The sequence below is a fragment of the Bufo gargarizans genome, chromosome 7 (genome assembly GCF_014858855.1).
Source record: "Bufo gargarizans isolate SCDJY-AF-19 chromosome 7, ASM1485885v1, whole genome shotgun sequence".
NCBI lineage: Eukaryota > Metazoa > Chordata > Amphibia > Anura > Bufonidae > Bufo > Bufo gargarizans.
In genome coordinates this window covers 8020872-8037449 of record NC_058086.1, presented here as the reverse complement: position 1 = coordinate 8037449, position 16578 = coordinate 8020872, and the positions used below count along the sequence as shown (strand labels likewise).

Below are 16578 nucleotides of genomic sequence, written 5' to 3'. Positions count from 1 at the left end.
TGAAAGGTCCTCTTTAACGCTCCAGTGGCTGCGCCCGGCTGCTGGTGTGCTGGGCCTATTTTCAAGCAGGGGCAAATACCCAGGCGCCAGGCCAAATTCCTGGTCACCATGGCAACCTGGGATTTGTCGAGCCCTGCCTTAGAGACATTAAATTTTGAAGATTACTTCAAGGTCTTTCAGCCCTGGCACCAAGTGGCCAGGGATCAGCACCGTTTCATAGCTCGCATGGCAGTACATGATAGCTATGGAAACAGTGTAGCACAGAGAGCCATGGCATTTCTCTAACATGGACACAGCATAGTTTGTGGTGCTCCGCTGTTTCCGTAGCTCCCATGCACTGCAATGTGAGCTATGAACATAGTGCGGTGCTAGGCTGCTCTGCTGTTTCCCATCCACCTCGTGGTCAGGACTTCATTTCATCCCGTCCATGAGATAAGACAACCCCTATAATAAGGAGCTTTCTGGGATTACTTATTTTTAACAGATGTGCTCATGCAGTTATTTACCTCATGTACACCTTCCTCATTTTATTTTTTATTTTTTCCAATTGAAACTTTTCTGACCAGTTTTCAGTATGTAAACCCCTCACTCTGGATTGTTTCCATCCTTTATGTAGCACTTCCTGTTCCTGTATCCAACCAAACCCATGATGCACTTCTCCTTTCTCTGCCACAGGTCTGGCACCGCCCCTAACAAAGCCCAACTAGTGTATAGCTCCTCCCACCCAGCTAGTTACATAGACACTCCCCTGTCACTGCTTTGACACGCCCATGGACATAAAATTACAGAAAAAAAAAAAAAAAAAGAAGAGCTGCATGGACACGGTCATGCGACCACAGTCCAGAACAGAAGATAGGAGCCATGAAAGTGAAAGAAATAAAAATTACAGCTACCTTCATAAATGATTATTTTAAAGGATGTTAATGCAAACTAGAAAAGAAACCTTTTAAGGCCTCCATACAGAATAAACTATTGTCAGCTGAACCCACCGATAAGGTAAAGGGGAGTTCCTGATATCAAGGGAGATAAACATCTGGCACAATGAATTTCAATGCCTGATCCTCTTGTTCTCCCAGGAGATAAGCTGCTGTCAGAGGCGCCTCTCCCCACTGATATACATATAACATATACATGTGCTCAGTCCAGCCGAACTGGAGGAGATGGCTGTCCGCTGAATATCTGTATGACATCAGCACCAAAACCGAAATTTACAATTCCAGTGAAGCCTATTGGGAAAACCACTTTAGCGAAGATGCGGAATTGCACAGACCATTAACATGCTGCAGATTTTAATATCAGCATGGTAGGTCAAAAGATATGCAAAGTGTACATGAGATTTGTCAAATCCCTGTGTACAGCACCGTGTGCAGGTCCCCTAATTCTACCAAATGCCCCTCTACGACTTCTAAACGTCTAAAAGTACCTGACAGACTCCCAATGACACTATAATGCTGCCAGCATTCCCCACTAAAGATACCGCTATACCTGTCTGTACATAGATACGTCATCCTGTCAGGGCGATTATTCTGCGTAGTAGGGTGAACAATGTACGGTTCAGACCAGGTTTCTCATGTCATTTGCTCAAATGGATACCTTATTGGATTTTTGGGACGTCACCCATCACGGATATACTGTACCTTACAGACTTCACAAGAGTTAACGATTATACAATATTTCAGTGATTATATTGGATGTAGACTATTGGGGGAGGCTTTCTCAGCAATGTTAGCTGTCGATCCTATACACAGATAGTCTTCCTATAAATACCAAAAATATATTGCTTCCACAATTTTGGCATAACTTATTTAGATTTATTTTATAAAGACATATTTGATATGCTCTGTGTACAACAATGCATCTAAAATGGAAATCGGAGCAATTTTGCTGCAGTGTCATACAGGTTATTGTGTGTACTGCTAAAATGTACTTAATATATACTATACTAAACGAATAATATATATATTATCAATAAAAGGAAAAGGTTCTTTATTCTGTGTATAAGGGCATCAGCTGGAGTATACAGGCCAGTGATGTACTTTGCAGGTTCCAGTTTCTAATAGGAATACGACCTATCATTCTTATTTAGCGCTGGAATAATATGACTAGGGCTGCAACGATTAATCGATGTAATCGATTATATTCGATAACTGGATTCGTTGTCGACGAATCCAGTTATCGAATAATCGCCGATTCGTTGCTATTCGGGCGGGCGGGCGCTGCATCTTTATTTTACCTTTTTACAATGACGCTCCCGCTCCTGTAACAGCCAGGCAGAGCGGACGGCGGCGTAACGTCACTCAATCACGTGACGCGCCTGCTCCGCCTCCTTCATTCATGAAGTGGGCGGAGCAGGCGCGTCACGTGATTGAGTGACGTTACGCCGCCGTCCGCTCTGCCTGGCTGTTACAGGAGCGGGAGCGTCATTGTAAAAAGGTAAAATAAAGATGCAAGCGCCGGGGCTGTTAGGGGGAAGGGGGGTCTGTGTATAGCACTGCTATGGGGAGGGGGGAGGATCTGTCTATAGCACTGCTATGGGGAGGAGGGGGGGTCTGTGTATGGCACTGCTATGGGAAGGGGGGTCTGTGTATAGCACTGCTATGGGGAGGGGGGAGGATCTGTCTATAGCACTGCTATGGGGAGGAGGGGGGGTCTGTGTATGGCACTGCTATGGGAAGGGGGGTCTGTGCACTGTTATGAGGAAAGGGATCTGTGCACTGTTATGCCCATAACAGTGCACATATCCCCCTCTCCATAACTACGCCGTCCACAGATCCCCCATAATAGTGTCGTCCACAGATCCCCCATAATAGTGTCGTCCACAGATCCCCCATAAACGCCGTCCACAGATCCCCCATAAACGCCGTCCACAGATCCCCCATAAACGCCGTCCACAGATCCCCCATAAGTGTCGTCCACAGATCCCCCCATAAGTGTCGTCCACAGATCCCCCCATAAGTGTCGTCCACAGATCCCCCCATAAGTGTCGTCCACAGATCCCCCCATAAGTGTCGTCCACAGATCCCCCCATAAGTGTCGTCCACAGATCCCCCCATAAGTGTCGTCCACAGATCCCCCCATAAGTGTCGTCCACAGATCCCCCCATAAGTGTCGTCCACAGATCCCCCCATAAGTGTCGTCCACAGATCCCCCATAAGTGTCGTCCACAGATCCCCCATAAGTGTCGTCCACAATTTGTTTTAATATGGCCTTTGAACATAATTTTTCAAGTAAGATCATATAAACCTCTGTTTTGTAATTTTGTCGTTTTTCCCGATTAATCGATTAATCGTAGAAATTAATCGGCAACTAATCGATTATTCAAATAATCGTTAGCTGCAGCCCTAAATATGACATTCTTGGAAGGAAAAAATATTGCTTAATACTCACTCAACAGGTTTCCCCCGAATCTCAGTCATGATATTGCTCTCACCCCCAAGATACTCATAGCAAAGGCTCAGGAAATTGTAGATAACAAATGCTGTAAATAGAAAGGCATCTTCATTCAGTAAACCAAGGCCCAACTAAATAGAAATCCACCGAATGAAGAATGTCTCCAGCCAAGATGTGTTCATGCATATGCTCAACCATAAATACACAAAGGAAAAACAGGAAACATGCAACCACCATTCATTACATCATAGTGACAATGTCCCGGCCTGGTCATGCTATCTCAACAGATACAGTTGTCAGCCTTCATAAAGCTGTTGTCAGAGTTTATGCTGTATTTTTTATTTTATTTTTTTTAAAGCCAAGGACGTTATTAGGATAATACAAAAATAAATAAATAAAAACCCATCCTCACCGTCCTGAACCCCCCTGTGGGGCTCTGTTTTCCTGACTGCAGCGGCGATGTGTCTGTATACTTCTGCAGCGAATTACTGGCCTCAGTAGTCTCGTGTCGTACACAGCTGACACCAGTGATGTCATGGCTGCAACAGCGCGGATCACGGAGCAACGCCGATGGAATTGAGGGGGTTGAGGATAGCAAGTATAACTTTTTATTATTATTATTATTAGAATAGATTTTTGCCTTTTTATTAAATAAATAAAAAGATTCACTTGGTCAACCCCTTTAATAAAATGAAACTCTGATATTAGAGGAGAACACGTCCATCCAGCCCTATTTACACAGTACACGTAACATGTTACACTCATGTGGACGAAGACAGCAAGATCAGCAGAATGCTAAACACGGAAACTCGCTGCCCTCTCCCTTGGCAATAATCTGCTTATCCCAACTGATTGCCACTGAGAAAAATAAAGACGCACAACACAAAGCAAGGACAGCACAAGATTAAGAACATGGCTCGTGCTGGAGAGGAACAAGACAACGTACGAGGTGGGAAACTAAGAAGACAAGAAATAACTGACAACTAGAACGCCATGGTAAAGATAAACACATGAAAGGTTTTCATCTTAGGCTTACTACTTTACGAAATTGCATTTCTACAACTAACAAGAGATGGCGTCTCCAAAGACAACTCAAGTTTATGTTCAAACATTTAAGAATAAATAAATAAATATATAAATAAAAATAAAGGACCACATATAAATACATTACTGCTGTGCCTACATAACTGTCATGGGAGGGGTGGGTGGTCATCACTAAATTTAATGAGTAACAAAACTGGAGGATATAGAGTGAAGATCCATAACTTGGGACCATTATGTATTAAAGGGGTTGTCCAGGGTAAGAAAAACATGGCCACTTTCTTCCTAAAACAGCACCACACCTGTCCACTGGTTGTGTGCGGTATTGCAGCTCTGCTCGTTGACTCCAATTGTGTGGAGCTGCTTTACCAGACATGACCCATGGACAGGTGCTGTTTTTGGGGGGGGGGGAAAAAGTAACCATGTTTTTCTAATCCTGGACAATCCCCTTAACTTGCGTGCTAGGCTGCTGCAATCAGCAACCTTGTATTAAATGGTTGCCCAGATGTTCTACATGAGACTGCTCGCAGCTTCTCAAAGTGATAAATGCCAATATTTTACCAGCAGAAACCACAGCAAATCACAAAAATCCATTCTCTAATCATTTGCGATCAAGAAACTACAGGCACATGAAACCGTGTGCTCTCCTCCCTATACAGTATCATTACAAGAATCACAGCTTTCTATATTGAGGTTGTGTGATTTTTAGCCAAATTTAAGCGCCACTCATACTGAAATATTATTGTGTGTTGGTGGTGGGCATTTCTAAAGACACTTACCTTCGTAGCAATCCCGCACTGTGTCAAAGTACACATAGTACTGGTCATTGGTGAAAAAGAGGAGACTAAGCCAAGAATCAAAGGCGTATATAGGAACAATGAAGAGGATTCGGACAATGTGTCTCTGCTCATTGGGGCAGCTGTAGGAGCGCAGATGCATATAGATCTAAAGAGGGAAAAATCAACAAAAGGAATATTTATTTTCTATAAGTTACGCAAACCGTGCTCAAGACCTGCATATAATAAAGCAGGGTTTATTATAACGTCACGGCAGACTAAATGTATATTGTATACCAAAAATCTATATTACTGTCAGAAATCCAATATATCTAAATAATTCATAAAAGACAAAAATGATTCATAAAAGAAAATGCTGCGCCCAGGCCACGTGACCAATGGCACAAAAGCACCTGGGTTTTCCCAGATGACTGGAGGGTGTTGGACCCCCTACCGATCAGATGCTGATGACCTATACCAGTGATGGACAAACTGCGGCTCTCCAGCTGTTGTAAAACTACAAATCCCATCATGCACGGCTGTAGGCAGACTGGGCATACTGGTCCTATACAGAGGATAGGTCATCAGTTACAAAGAGTCGGAAATTCCCTTTAACTATTGGTGATTACTTGTGTAAGATTATATATATATATATATATATATATATATATATATATATATATATATATATATATATATATACATATACATATACATACACACATGCATACATATACACACACACACACACACACACACACACACGCGCGCGCCGATACTTTATATTACGGTATTTCTCCTAGTACTTGCTATGCTTTTGTAGAGGGGAGGTTTTTGAGATCTGGATATATCATGGTCCTTCTCCATTTGATTACCAAGTGTACTTTTAAAGTAATTTTCTCTTTACTTTATTTTTTTTACTTTTTCTTGTATATACTGTAATAAAGCATTTACTGACCTATTTTTTGAGTGCTCGTTTTTTTTTTCTTCACAATCCGCTATCTTGTGAAAAAACCTTTTACTATTAAAAATACACTGGATTTTTTTTCTTCCCACAGGAAAGGTTTTTCATAATCCATAACAAGAATCAGAGAATTTGTAAAATACATTTTTGAAACATTTGAAGATTTCTGGAAAAGATTATGACTTTACCACTCAAGGTATTTTTCAAAAAGGTGGGGACATCAATCATTTGAAATGATCTAGTCATGAATAAGGACCGAGCTATGAAGGTCTGAAACGTGTAGATGCTTCATGGAGAGTATGGATTTTATTGGCACATTTGTTATTTAAAAAGGTAAAATCACTTTTAGATAAACTGGACTTCGCCATTGATATTTTTTCCATTTGAAATTATGGCGAAATTCTGAGGACAGCTCATAGGAGGCATAGATTTGATTTTCTGGCACATTGACTGCCAAAATAAATACATTTATTAAGAGGCCTGCGTCTCTAAATAAATGTTCTGCATCTCACAACAGGTTCCTATATTGGCCAAGTACCTCATATTTTGTATAGTGAATACAGCACTGGTTTATATATCCTATGTTCGCAGCACACTGTTGCATTGGGTTTTCCTTTTACAGGTTCACACCAGAGTATGAAATGCCAGTCTAAATTACTCTCCCCATTATATCGTATGAACCAACTGACTGTTCTCATTACAGCCCGTTCTTCAGGCTTGTGAAGCGATCAAGTGACGCTGACCACATGGATTTTAATCAGAATCTCCTAAATCTAGTTATGGAATACACAATAAGAGGCTTTCATATTTCTCACAGATGTCCCGTTATCTGAAAGCACAGAAAAATATGCATGTTTTATTAGATATTCCCCATATAATAACTATTTTCCAGCATCTTTTCTTATAACTGTATGTTGTGCCATTCCTCTGGTATTACTCCTCGATTTTATTTTATTTTTTATTTATTTTTTAATTGCCATAGGGTCATGTCTCTACAGAGTCTGACACTGACAATTTAATAAGACTGGTGTTTTATACAGCAGTCTTTGTAAAAGGACAACTGGAATATAATGTGCCAAATTTATTAAGAACCCAAGGCCTCTTAATAAATTTGGCGCATCTACGGTATGAGCTGGTGTAGATCTGAAGTATCATTTACGACAATTTCTAGAGTAAAGTATGATAAGTCTGGGGGTCATGGCTGGTCCTGCCCCTCCTGCTAAGCCCCTTTTATTGCCACCCTTGAAAAACGGCAAGAAGCTCCAAATGCCACAAGGTATGGCACAAAACTGGCACGAACCATCATTTGCACATTTACACCACAAGGTGACATTAATGCATTATTAAATCTGCCCCACAGTTCTTAGAAAGGAGGCAGTAAATATGTTATATTATGGGGAATACAAGTATTTAGTAAAACGGACATGACTAGAGACTAGAGATTTTACGAAATTCTTGTATTTCACATAAAATAATTCTGGAGCACCGCCTCTTAGAACTCTGCATTGTACCGTTCCTGTCAGTCACAATGAGGGGCATTTACTACAAGTGTTTACGCCACTATTCTTTAATTAAAAAAAGCACACATTATGTCGCATCCATATTTGAAACTTTTTGAGCTTCTCTTAATAAATTAAATTAGGCACATCTTACTCCAGCACACAGGGATATTCCTCAATATGTTGAAATATTGAAATAAAGAGCTAGGCGTTAAAATGGTTAAAAAAAAAAAAAATCATAATTCTGCCAAAAACCAACTTATTTTGGAAACTAAATAATAAAATCCACACAAACTGGGTGTGTAGCCTAAAGGGGTTCTCCGGGAATTAAGAAAGTGAAAATACTTAAAGGGGTTCTGCAGTTTGTTTTAACTGATGTTCTATCCTCTGGATCACTGATCAGCTGTTTGAGAAGGCAGCAGCAGCGCCGCGGCCTTCTCACTGTTTACCGCTGGCCCAGTGACATCATGACTAGTATCAAATGGCCTGGCCGGGGCTAAGCTCAGTTCACTTGAATGGAGCTTAGCCCTGCCCAGGCCAGTTAATACTAGTCGTGACGTCACTGGGCCAGCGGTAAACAGTGAGAAGGCCGCGGCGCTGCTGGAGCGCCTCTGCCTTCTCAAACAGCTGATTGGCAGAGGTCCCGGGTGTTGGACCCCCACTGATCAGACGCTAATGATCTATCCAGAAGCTAGATCAACAGTTTAAACAAACTGCAGAACCCCTTTAAATATTATTTTATAATAAATATATTCCCAAATATCTTTCGTTTGTTAGGGTGGCTATTTTTAATTCCTGGAGAAACCCTTTAATATTTTTTTTTCCTATTCCTGAAGAATTTTTTTGTGTCAGCAACCTGAAGTTGTGCAGCATGGCGCGCTGGATCATAGCAGGCGACAAGAGATATCCAGTTATATCTCCAGGTGGTTACATCTCCTCTTTCAGAGATATAGTCAGCAAAAGAAGGGTTAAGGCACGTCACCTCCACCACACCTGTCTGCTGTTGCTGGGCGCCTATTATGTTGCTATGGAGGCAGCAGTGTCAGATGATACAAAGAAGCACCTGTCTAAAGAGCAAGTGGAAATAAAGGTGTTTACAGGGATGGAAAATACAGACGAGATAATCAGGTACCGAGAGATGCCGCACAAATAAGTCCGCAAACAGATGCGTATACTTAAAAAGCAGAAAAGGATCTCTATGTAATTTTACTGCGTCATTATGGACAATATATCCTCAGGATAGGTCATCCATATCTGATCTGTGGGGATTCAAATCCCGGCACGCCCGCTGATCATATCTTTGTAGAGGCCGGGGTGCTGTGTCGAACATTGCAGCCTCTCCCTACACCAGCGATGTCATGTTCATCGGTCACATAGAGGTGAAAGAGCAATGCCAAGCACAGCCGCTATACAAAAAAATAAAAAAAATAAAACAACTCGTCCAAGAACTGTGGCCCTTTCCACAGGCAGGGGTGGAACCCACTGATCTGACGCTGATGACCCATCCCGAGGAATGAATATCGATACTGTACTCCTGAAAAAGCTCTTTAGGGTACATGCACACGGTTAGGATTCATGTGCGGAGAATCCGCACTGAAATCCGCAGGTGTTCGTAGGTAAATCTGTGCGGTCAATTGGTGCGGATATGGTGCAGATTTTCCTAAGTGAATTAAGAAAATTCGGTCAGGAAAATTTTAAAATCCGCACGGAAAAAAATCTGCATTGTGTGCATTGAGAATTTCAAATTCTCATAGAATACAATGTACATGACCTACATGATTGTGTGCATTTAGCCTTAGGGTCCATTTACACGTCAGTATTTTTCACACTTCCAGAATTGTGGTCACTTGAATGGGGTCCGCAATCCGACTGTCTGCACCGCCAAAAAATTTGTGCATGCACTACTTTTTTGCGGTGCAGAGGCTTAGATTAGTGCCTCTGTTCCGCACCCCATCTCCCGGACTCATTCAAGAGAATGGGTCCGGATCAGTGATGCGGGTTGCACACAGCCGGTGCCCATGTATTGCAGACCCGTTGTTAGCAAGCAGCAATACGGCAACGGCCAGGCAACATGTGTGCTCTATCAATTAAAAAACAACCTCCTGACAGGTTCCCCTAGAACTGCTGGTATAATATATAAATATATATATATATATATATATATATATATATATATATATATATATATATATATACACACACATACATACACATATACATACATACATATATACACACACACACACACACACACACGTATACACATACACACAAAACTTACCTGATGGCAGGTGATCAGCAATGCAGTCCAGACAAAGAACCCCGAGATGGCCTGCGCTGTGGTGGTCATGAGGAACATGGGCTGCTCCAAGGTGAAAGGCTCTTCCTCCGGCATCCTGGAAAGATTGGGACTTACAGAGGTTTCTGTGCCAGGAATTGTAGCAGCCGTCAAACCTGTGATCATGCCTGTTCCCTCCTGAGAGAGATCACCTAAGCTGGACATTGTCATGGTGCCCTGCAGGGAGAAAAAAAAGGTAGTAAGTAGAACGTAAAAAGGACTTGAGTCATATGTCCCCGATCCATAAATCAAAGGCCACTGGATACATGTTGCTCACACACTAATAGGAGCTGTCGTGGCAGACAAGAGCTTAATCAATATGCCGGTTGGTGAGCTCATACTGCAGGAAGGGCAAACACTGGGTCCCAGGCACATACAGTGGGTAACATTTTTTAGTATTTGCTTAGTGACTAGAAGACGCAGATGAAATAAAAAAACACAAAACACCCACGTTAATCCTGTTAGTCATACAAAGACATATAATATACGCATCAGGAGAATGGATACCTCGGATGTGGCAGTGTCCGACGGCCCAGTTACACCAGGACCTCCCTGGTACAATCAATATCATCAACAATCATTTACGGAAGTTAGGAGTGTTTTTTACATGACAATTCAAAATGATCGATAAAATGAAGGTAATGGACACCTCCAAACAATGATGCAGACAGTAGATAGATCTACACCAACTGCTAGGAGAACTGCAATACTGCGTTTAGCACATTCCAGCAAGAATTTCTCAGAAGGCAACACTGTGAACGTCCAGCTGCACTTGTTGAAAAGTCCCTTCTGTCACCTCCAAAATCAGTTTCAAAGTAGGCATTACAATGTAGGACAGGTGCTCCAAAACAGAACCATATCTTGAAAATCCGGTTCTCTAAATCTGAGAAATGCTTCTCTTTATTTTTATGCAGGTTTTAGTGCACTGTGGGCCAGCCTCAGGATAGACCTGTAATACCTGATCAGCGTGGGCCTAACACAGGGCGGCTGCTTGCTTCACCCCAAAAAGCTGGACATTATAGGCCATGCCCCAATACCGATAAGGCACAGCCATCATTGCCAGCAAAAAAAAAAAAAAAAAAAAAAGACCTGAAGGTGAGCCGAGCGCTTTTCTCACCCTCAGTCAGTGACAGAGACATGTCTGCCAGCTCTAGTGACTGACTGGGGGAAGGGAAGCCTCAGTCAGTCCGTTTGTGGCTGCAGCTCACACTCAGACAGTGCAATGCTGCCGTCTGAGCGTGGAGCCACTGAAAAGGAGGAGACACCCTTGCATCCATCCTGCACCAGATGGAGGACAGGGAGCTAGGAGACTGGACTGTCCGTCCACCCTACCAACAACCTGCAACGTTGCCAATCAGCTGTACTAGCGTTAGCGCCAGACCTACACAGCTCTGTCTAGTGCACGGATCGGGTTACTGCAGCACTGCTCCCACTGAAGTGAACAGGCTCCATCCACTACACCAGTGGTGCCCAACAATTTCTCGTCTGAGGGTCGCAATAGACATGGTAAAAATTTTATGGGCCAGAACCAGGTAGCTTTGCCAGAAATGCAAACACTGAGGGGGGCACGCGTGGGCATTAGTCCAGTGAAGAGGGAACGTGTGGGCATTACCCCAAGTGAAGTGGGCACGTAATTCAGGTTTTCTTTTTGCCGAAAGTGAGGAAAAAAATTCTCCTAGCAGATAAAGGGGTAAACCTAGACTTCCTAGCCAAGTGCATGCTAAAAGAGCCTGTTTTTTGCTTGTGCATAGAATGCAAGTCCTGAACGCAGTGTGAACATATCCCTGACTCCAGTCGTTTGCAGGCTGTAATATGAAATCAACATCTGGTACAATTAATGTCCTGGTCACAAACGTGTCTCCATATTCGTTTGCCTAATAACATTCTGTGTTCTAGCAAAGCCTGGCATGGTTACTATGTAAATCACACTGGTCCCCATTGAACAGGCTGCGCGGGAGCGGAGAGCCTCATAAATGTTATTTGCAGGAAGGTGGTGAAGATAAAGCCAGCGTTAGCGAGGAGATTACTACAATACCATTTGGAAAGAGGAATAAATCAATGATCTAGAAAGGTCATTCACTCTTCAGCGATTAATACAACAGGAATCTCAGCGGAGGAATTCTATCTGCTATTAATTAATCCTTCAGAGAGATTTAGCTGAAGCTTTTAAATGTGCAGAGAAAGGGATTGTGTTTAAAAAAAAAAAAAAAGAAGAAGGGGAAAGACATCATTTTATCCTCTGAGAAAAACAAGGCGTTACCAACCTCTTGACGAAGCAAACTGAATGTGAACACTCTGCAAGGAGGTGGTTCCCCATCACTACTTCTATTAGGGATCAACAGATATAGATTTTTTTAGAGCCGATACCGAATAAAAATAAAATAAAAAATTCCTACACAAATCTGCTGAAAATGAACATGTTTATTGTTATTGTGTAGCTTTTTTTTGTATAGCTTTATTTTTCATTTATACTTAATATTTTGGTGTTTGTTTTTTAATATACATATATATATTTATTTTATTTTTTTTTACTAACTTTTAGCCCCCTTAGGGGCTAGAACCCTTGTCCTATTCACCCTGATAGATCTCTATCAGGGTGAATAGGAGTTCACACACTCCCTGCTGCCCTGTGCATAGTACACACAGCAGTAGGGAGATTACCATGGCAGCCAGGGCTTCAGTAGTGTTCTGGCTGCCATGGTAACCGATTGGAGCCCCAGGATTACACTGCTGGGGCTCCGATCAGAAGCTGCCACTGCACCACCAATGAGGAGGGGAGAGGGGATCCTGTGGCCATCGCAGCCACTTGTCATAGAGGTCGGGAGCCGGCTATGTGATTCTGCAGCCAGCTCCCGCCTTCTGCTGAATTTAAATGAATGAGTTAGTTATCATCATTGGTGGCACAGTGGCCCCTCCTCTTGTCCTCTCAGTGGCAGCACAGGGGGGAGGGAGACACTACTCCCTTCTCCCCTGTGCTGCTGAGGGAACACGGAGAGTGCAGAGAGCAATGCGATCCTTGTTCCCGATTCATTATCAGCAAAACAGATGCCGATACCTTTCGAAATCCTGAATATCGGTAAAACCGATAATCGGTCGATCCCTAACTTCTATTAACCCAGGTCCATTCTGCTACCACCAATACTGTGCCCCTCAATACTATACTGTGGTAACAGACAGACCCCCTGAAAATACTACCACACAAAAAAGTGCCCTGTTCAATAACTACTTGCACACAGTTCCCTAAAAAATAATTGCACCCAGCAAATAGTGTCCATGACTGTAATAGTGCCATAAACATGGCGTCCCCCAAAATAATAGTGCTAAGCTGATACTTTCCATAGCAATAGTCCTCCCAAAAGGCCCACCAATAGTAATAATCCTCTCCCAGAGCGCCCTTAGTATTAATAGTGCTCCTACAGTGTCCCCAATAGTAATGATGCCCCCACAGTGCCCATTCTAGTAATCCTGTTCCTCTCAGTTTCCCATGAGTAATAAAGCCCCCCTAAATGCTAGGGCAGCCCCGCGTACCCCTCACCCTGTGGCACATACTCCTTTGGAGGTTGAGAACCACTGACGTGAAGCACCATTTCAAGCATATATGGCGCAAAATGACATTTCTTTTGATTTTGCTATCCCTCCGATGATACAGAAGATCGGAAAGATCAACTCTGATGTGAACCAGCCCTTAGTTGCTACATCTTATCCACAATTGAAAGTATAACTTCTACATGCTCGTTTGGAAATGTTCTCTAATGCAATGGCCGGATAATAGGTTAAAATCCGTCAGATGAGCGCTCGCACGGCTCGGTCTGCAGTCCCTGTTGAGGGTTATATTTAGGTTATAAATATGCCAGCTTTGCCTACAGAAGATCAGAGGAGTGTTACACATTGAGCTGTCGGAGAGGTCATCTGATGAGTTTTACACTGAATGGGACTCAGCAGCCTGCAATAGATTAGTATGAGAACATAACCGGGCTGGAGAAGACAAATGGTGCAACACTTTTAAAAAAACTCGTTTTACTATGAATTAATTGCAACAGTACATTTAAATGGAAGGACATTTTTGGTGCTTACACAGTCAGTATTTGGTTTATTTGTAGTTTTTACACTTATAGTGGGGTTGACCGGGTTATACCACCTAAGTGCTATACAACTATGTGTCATGGAAAGAGATTCTCTAAGGAAAATGAGCATGCCATGATGCCAATTTTCCTCTTCCAGTAGTCCTAGCAGGCATGCCTCTGGAGAACATGGGACCAGAAGAAATAAAAGTATGGAAAAGAATAAAGCAGTAATATACCGGTACACATTCGCTTCCTAAGCATAGAAATCCACTCTTCTCAGGTAGTAAGGCTATAGTACTTGCTAGGACACAGCGCTGCCCTCACCCTGCTGATGTCTAGCTCTGTCAATCAAGGGGGTGGGGGGGGGGGGGTGAGCAGAGCACAAGGGGTGTTACAAAAGCAGTGCTTCCAGGATTCAGCCCAGCCTCCTAGTGCTCCAAAAGCTCATTTGCATATGAATAAAAAGGCAGATATCGCTGCAGCTACAGACAAAAGAAAGGGATTGATTTAATAAGCACAATCAACCTTACAGGTGCCACTGTATATGCTTATACAATTTTGGTGTAATAAAGACCGGGACCTACAAAACTTTACCACGAGTGCTGAAGCCTCTATTTTTCTACACTTCATGATGTCTGGACTGGCTTGGGTCAGCTCCGTGCACAGAGTCACAGGATGAAATTGGGTGAGCTGTACAACTTACTATTTCTACTCCATAGGAACATAGTATAATCCCCACAGACTCCAATGTTAACGCATTGGAGTCTATAAAAGAAGCAAATCTAATGTCTGCTTGTTATATAGTTACCAATGGGGGGTGGGAAATTGTATATATATATATATATATATATATATATATATATATATTATATACATATATATATTATATACATATATATATATATTATATACATATACAGTACAGATCGAAAGTTTGGACACACCTTCTCATTCAAAGAGTTTTCTTTATTTTCATGACTATGAAAATTGTAGATTCACACTGAAGGCATCAAAACTATGAATTAACACATGTGGAATTATATACATAAAAAAAAAGTGTGAAACAACTGAAAATATGTCATATTCTAGGTTCTTCAAAGTAGCCACCTTTTGCTTTGATTACTGCTTTGCGCACTCTTGGCATTCTCTTGATGAGCTTCAAGAGGTAGTCATCTGAAATGGTTTTCACTTCACAGGTGTGCCCTGTCAGGTTTAATAAGTGGGATTTCTTGCCTTATAAATGGGGTTGGGACCATCAGTTGCGTTGTGGAGAAGTCAGGTGGATACACAGCTGATAGACCTACTGAATAGACTGTTAGAATTTGTATTATGGCAAGAAAAAAAGCAGCTAAGAAAAACGAGTGGCCATCATTACTTTAAGAAATTAAGGTCAGTCAGTCCAAAAAATTGGGAAAACTTTGAAAGTGTCCCCAAGTGCAGTCACAACAACCATCAAGCGCTACAAAGAAACTGGCTCACATGCGGACCGCCCCAGGAAAGGAAGACCAAGAGTCACCTCTGCTGCGGAGGATAAGTTCATCCGAGTCACCAGCCTCAGAAATCGCAGGTTAACAGCAGCTCAGATTAGAGACCAGGTCAATGCCACACAGAGTTCTAGCAGCAGACATCTCTAGAACAACTGTTAAGAGGAGACTGTGTGAATCAGGCCTTCATGGTAGAATATCTGCTAGGAAACCACTGCTAAGGACAGGCAACAAGCAGAAGAGACTTGTTTGGGCTAAAGAACACAAGGAATGGACATTAGACCAGTGGAAATCTGTGCTTTGGTCTGATGAGTCCAAATTTGAGATCTTTGGTTCCCACCACCGTGTCTTTGTGCGACGCAGAAAAGGTGAACGGATGGACTCTACATGCCTGGTTCCCACCGTGAAGCATGGAGGAGGAGGTGTGATGGTGTGGGGGTACTTTGCTGGTGACACTGTTGGGGATTTCTTCAAAATTGAAGGCATACTGAACCAGCATGGCTACCACAGCATCTTGCAGCGGCATGCTATTCCATCCGGTTTGCGTTTAGTTGGACCATTATTTATTTTTCAACAGGACAATGACCCCAAACACTCCTCCAGGCTGTGTAAGGGCTATTTGACCATTAAGGAGAGTGATGGGGTGCTGCGCCAGATGACCTGGCCTCCACAGTCACCGGACCTGAACCCAATCGAGATGGTTTGGGGTGAGCTGGACCGCAGAGTGAAGGCAAAAGGGCCAACAGGTGCTAAGCATCTCTGGGAACTCCTTCAAGACTGTTGGAAGACCATTTCAGGTGACTACCTCTTGAAGCTCATCAAGAGAATGCCAAGAGTGTGCAAAGCAGTAATCAAAGCAAAAGGTGGCTACTTTGAAGAACCTAGAATATGACATATTTTCAGTTGTTTCACACTTTTTTGTTATGTATATAATTCCACATGTGTTAATTCATAGTTTTAATGCCTTCAGTGTGAATCTACAATTTTCATAGTCATGAAAATAAAGAAAACTCTTTGAATGA

The 16578-nt window shown here is 42.5% G+C and overlaps 1 protein-coding gene across 3 annotated transcripts in view; it reads right to left on the bottom strand.

Moving 5' to 3' along the window:
• TMEM184B (transmembrane protein 184B) overlaps positions 1-16578 on the bottom strand; it is a 63109-nt gene that overhangs the window by 25102 nt on the left and 21429 nt on the right. For all 3 annotated transcript variants that reach the window (XM_044301836.1, XM_044301835.1, XM_044301837.1), the window contains exons 3-5: positions 9952-10185; positions 5211-5376; positions 3388-3478 (exon numbers count right to left, since the gene is read on the bottom strand). In XM_044301836.1, coding sequence (XP_044157771.1) covers positions 3388-3478; positions 5211-5376; positions 9952-10185 — 491 coding nt within the window. The remainder of the gene's footprint in view (positions 1-3387; positions 3479-5210; positions 5377-9951; positions 10186-16578) is intronic.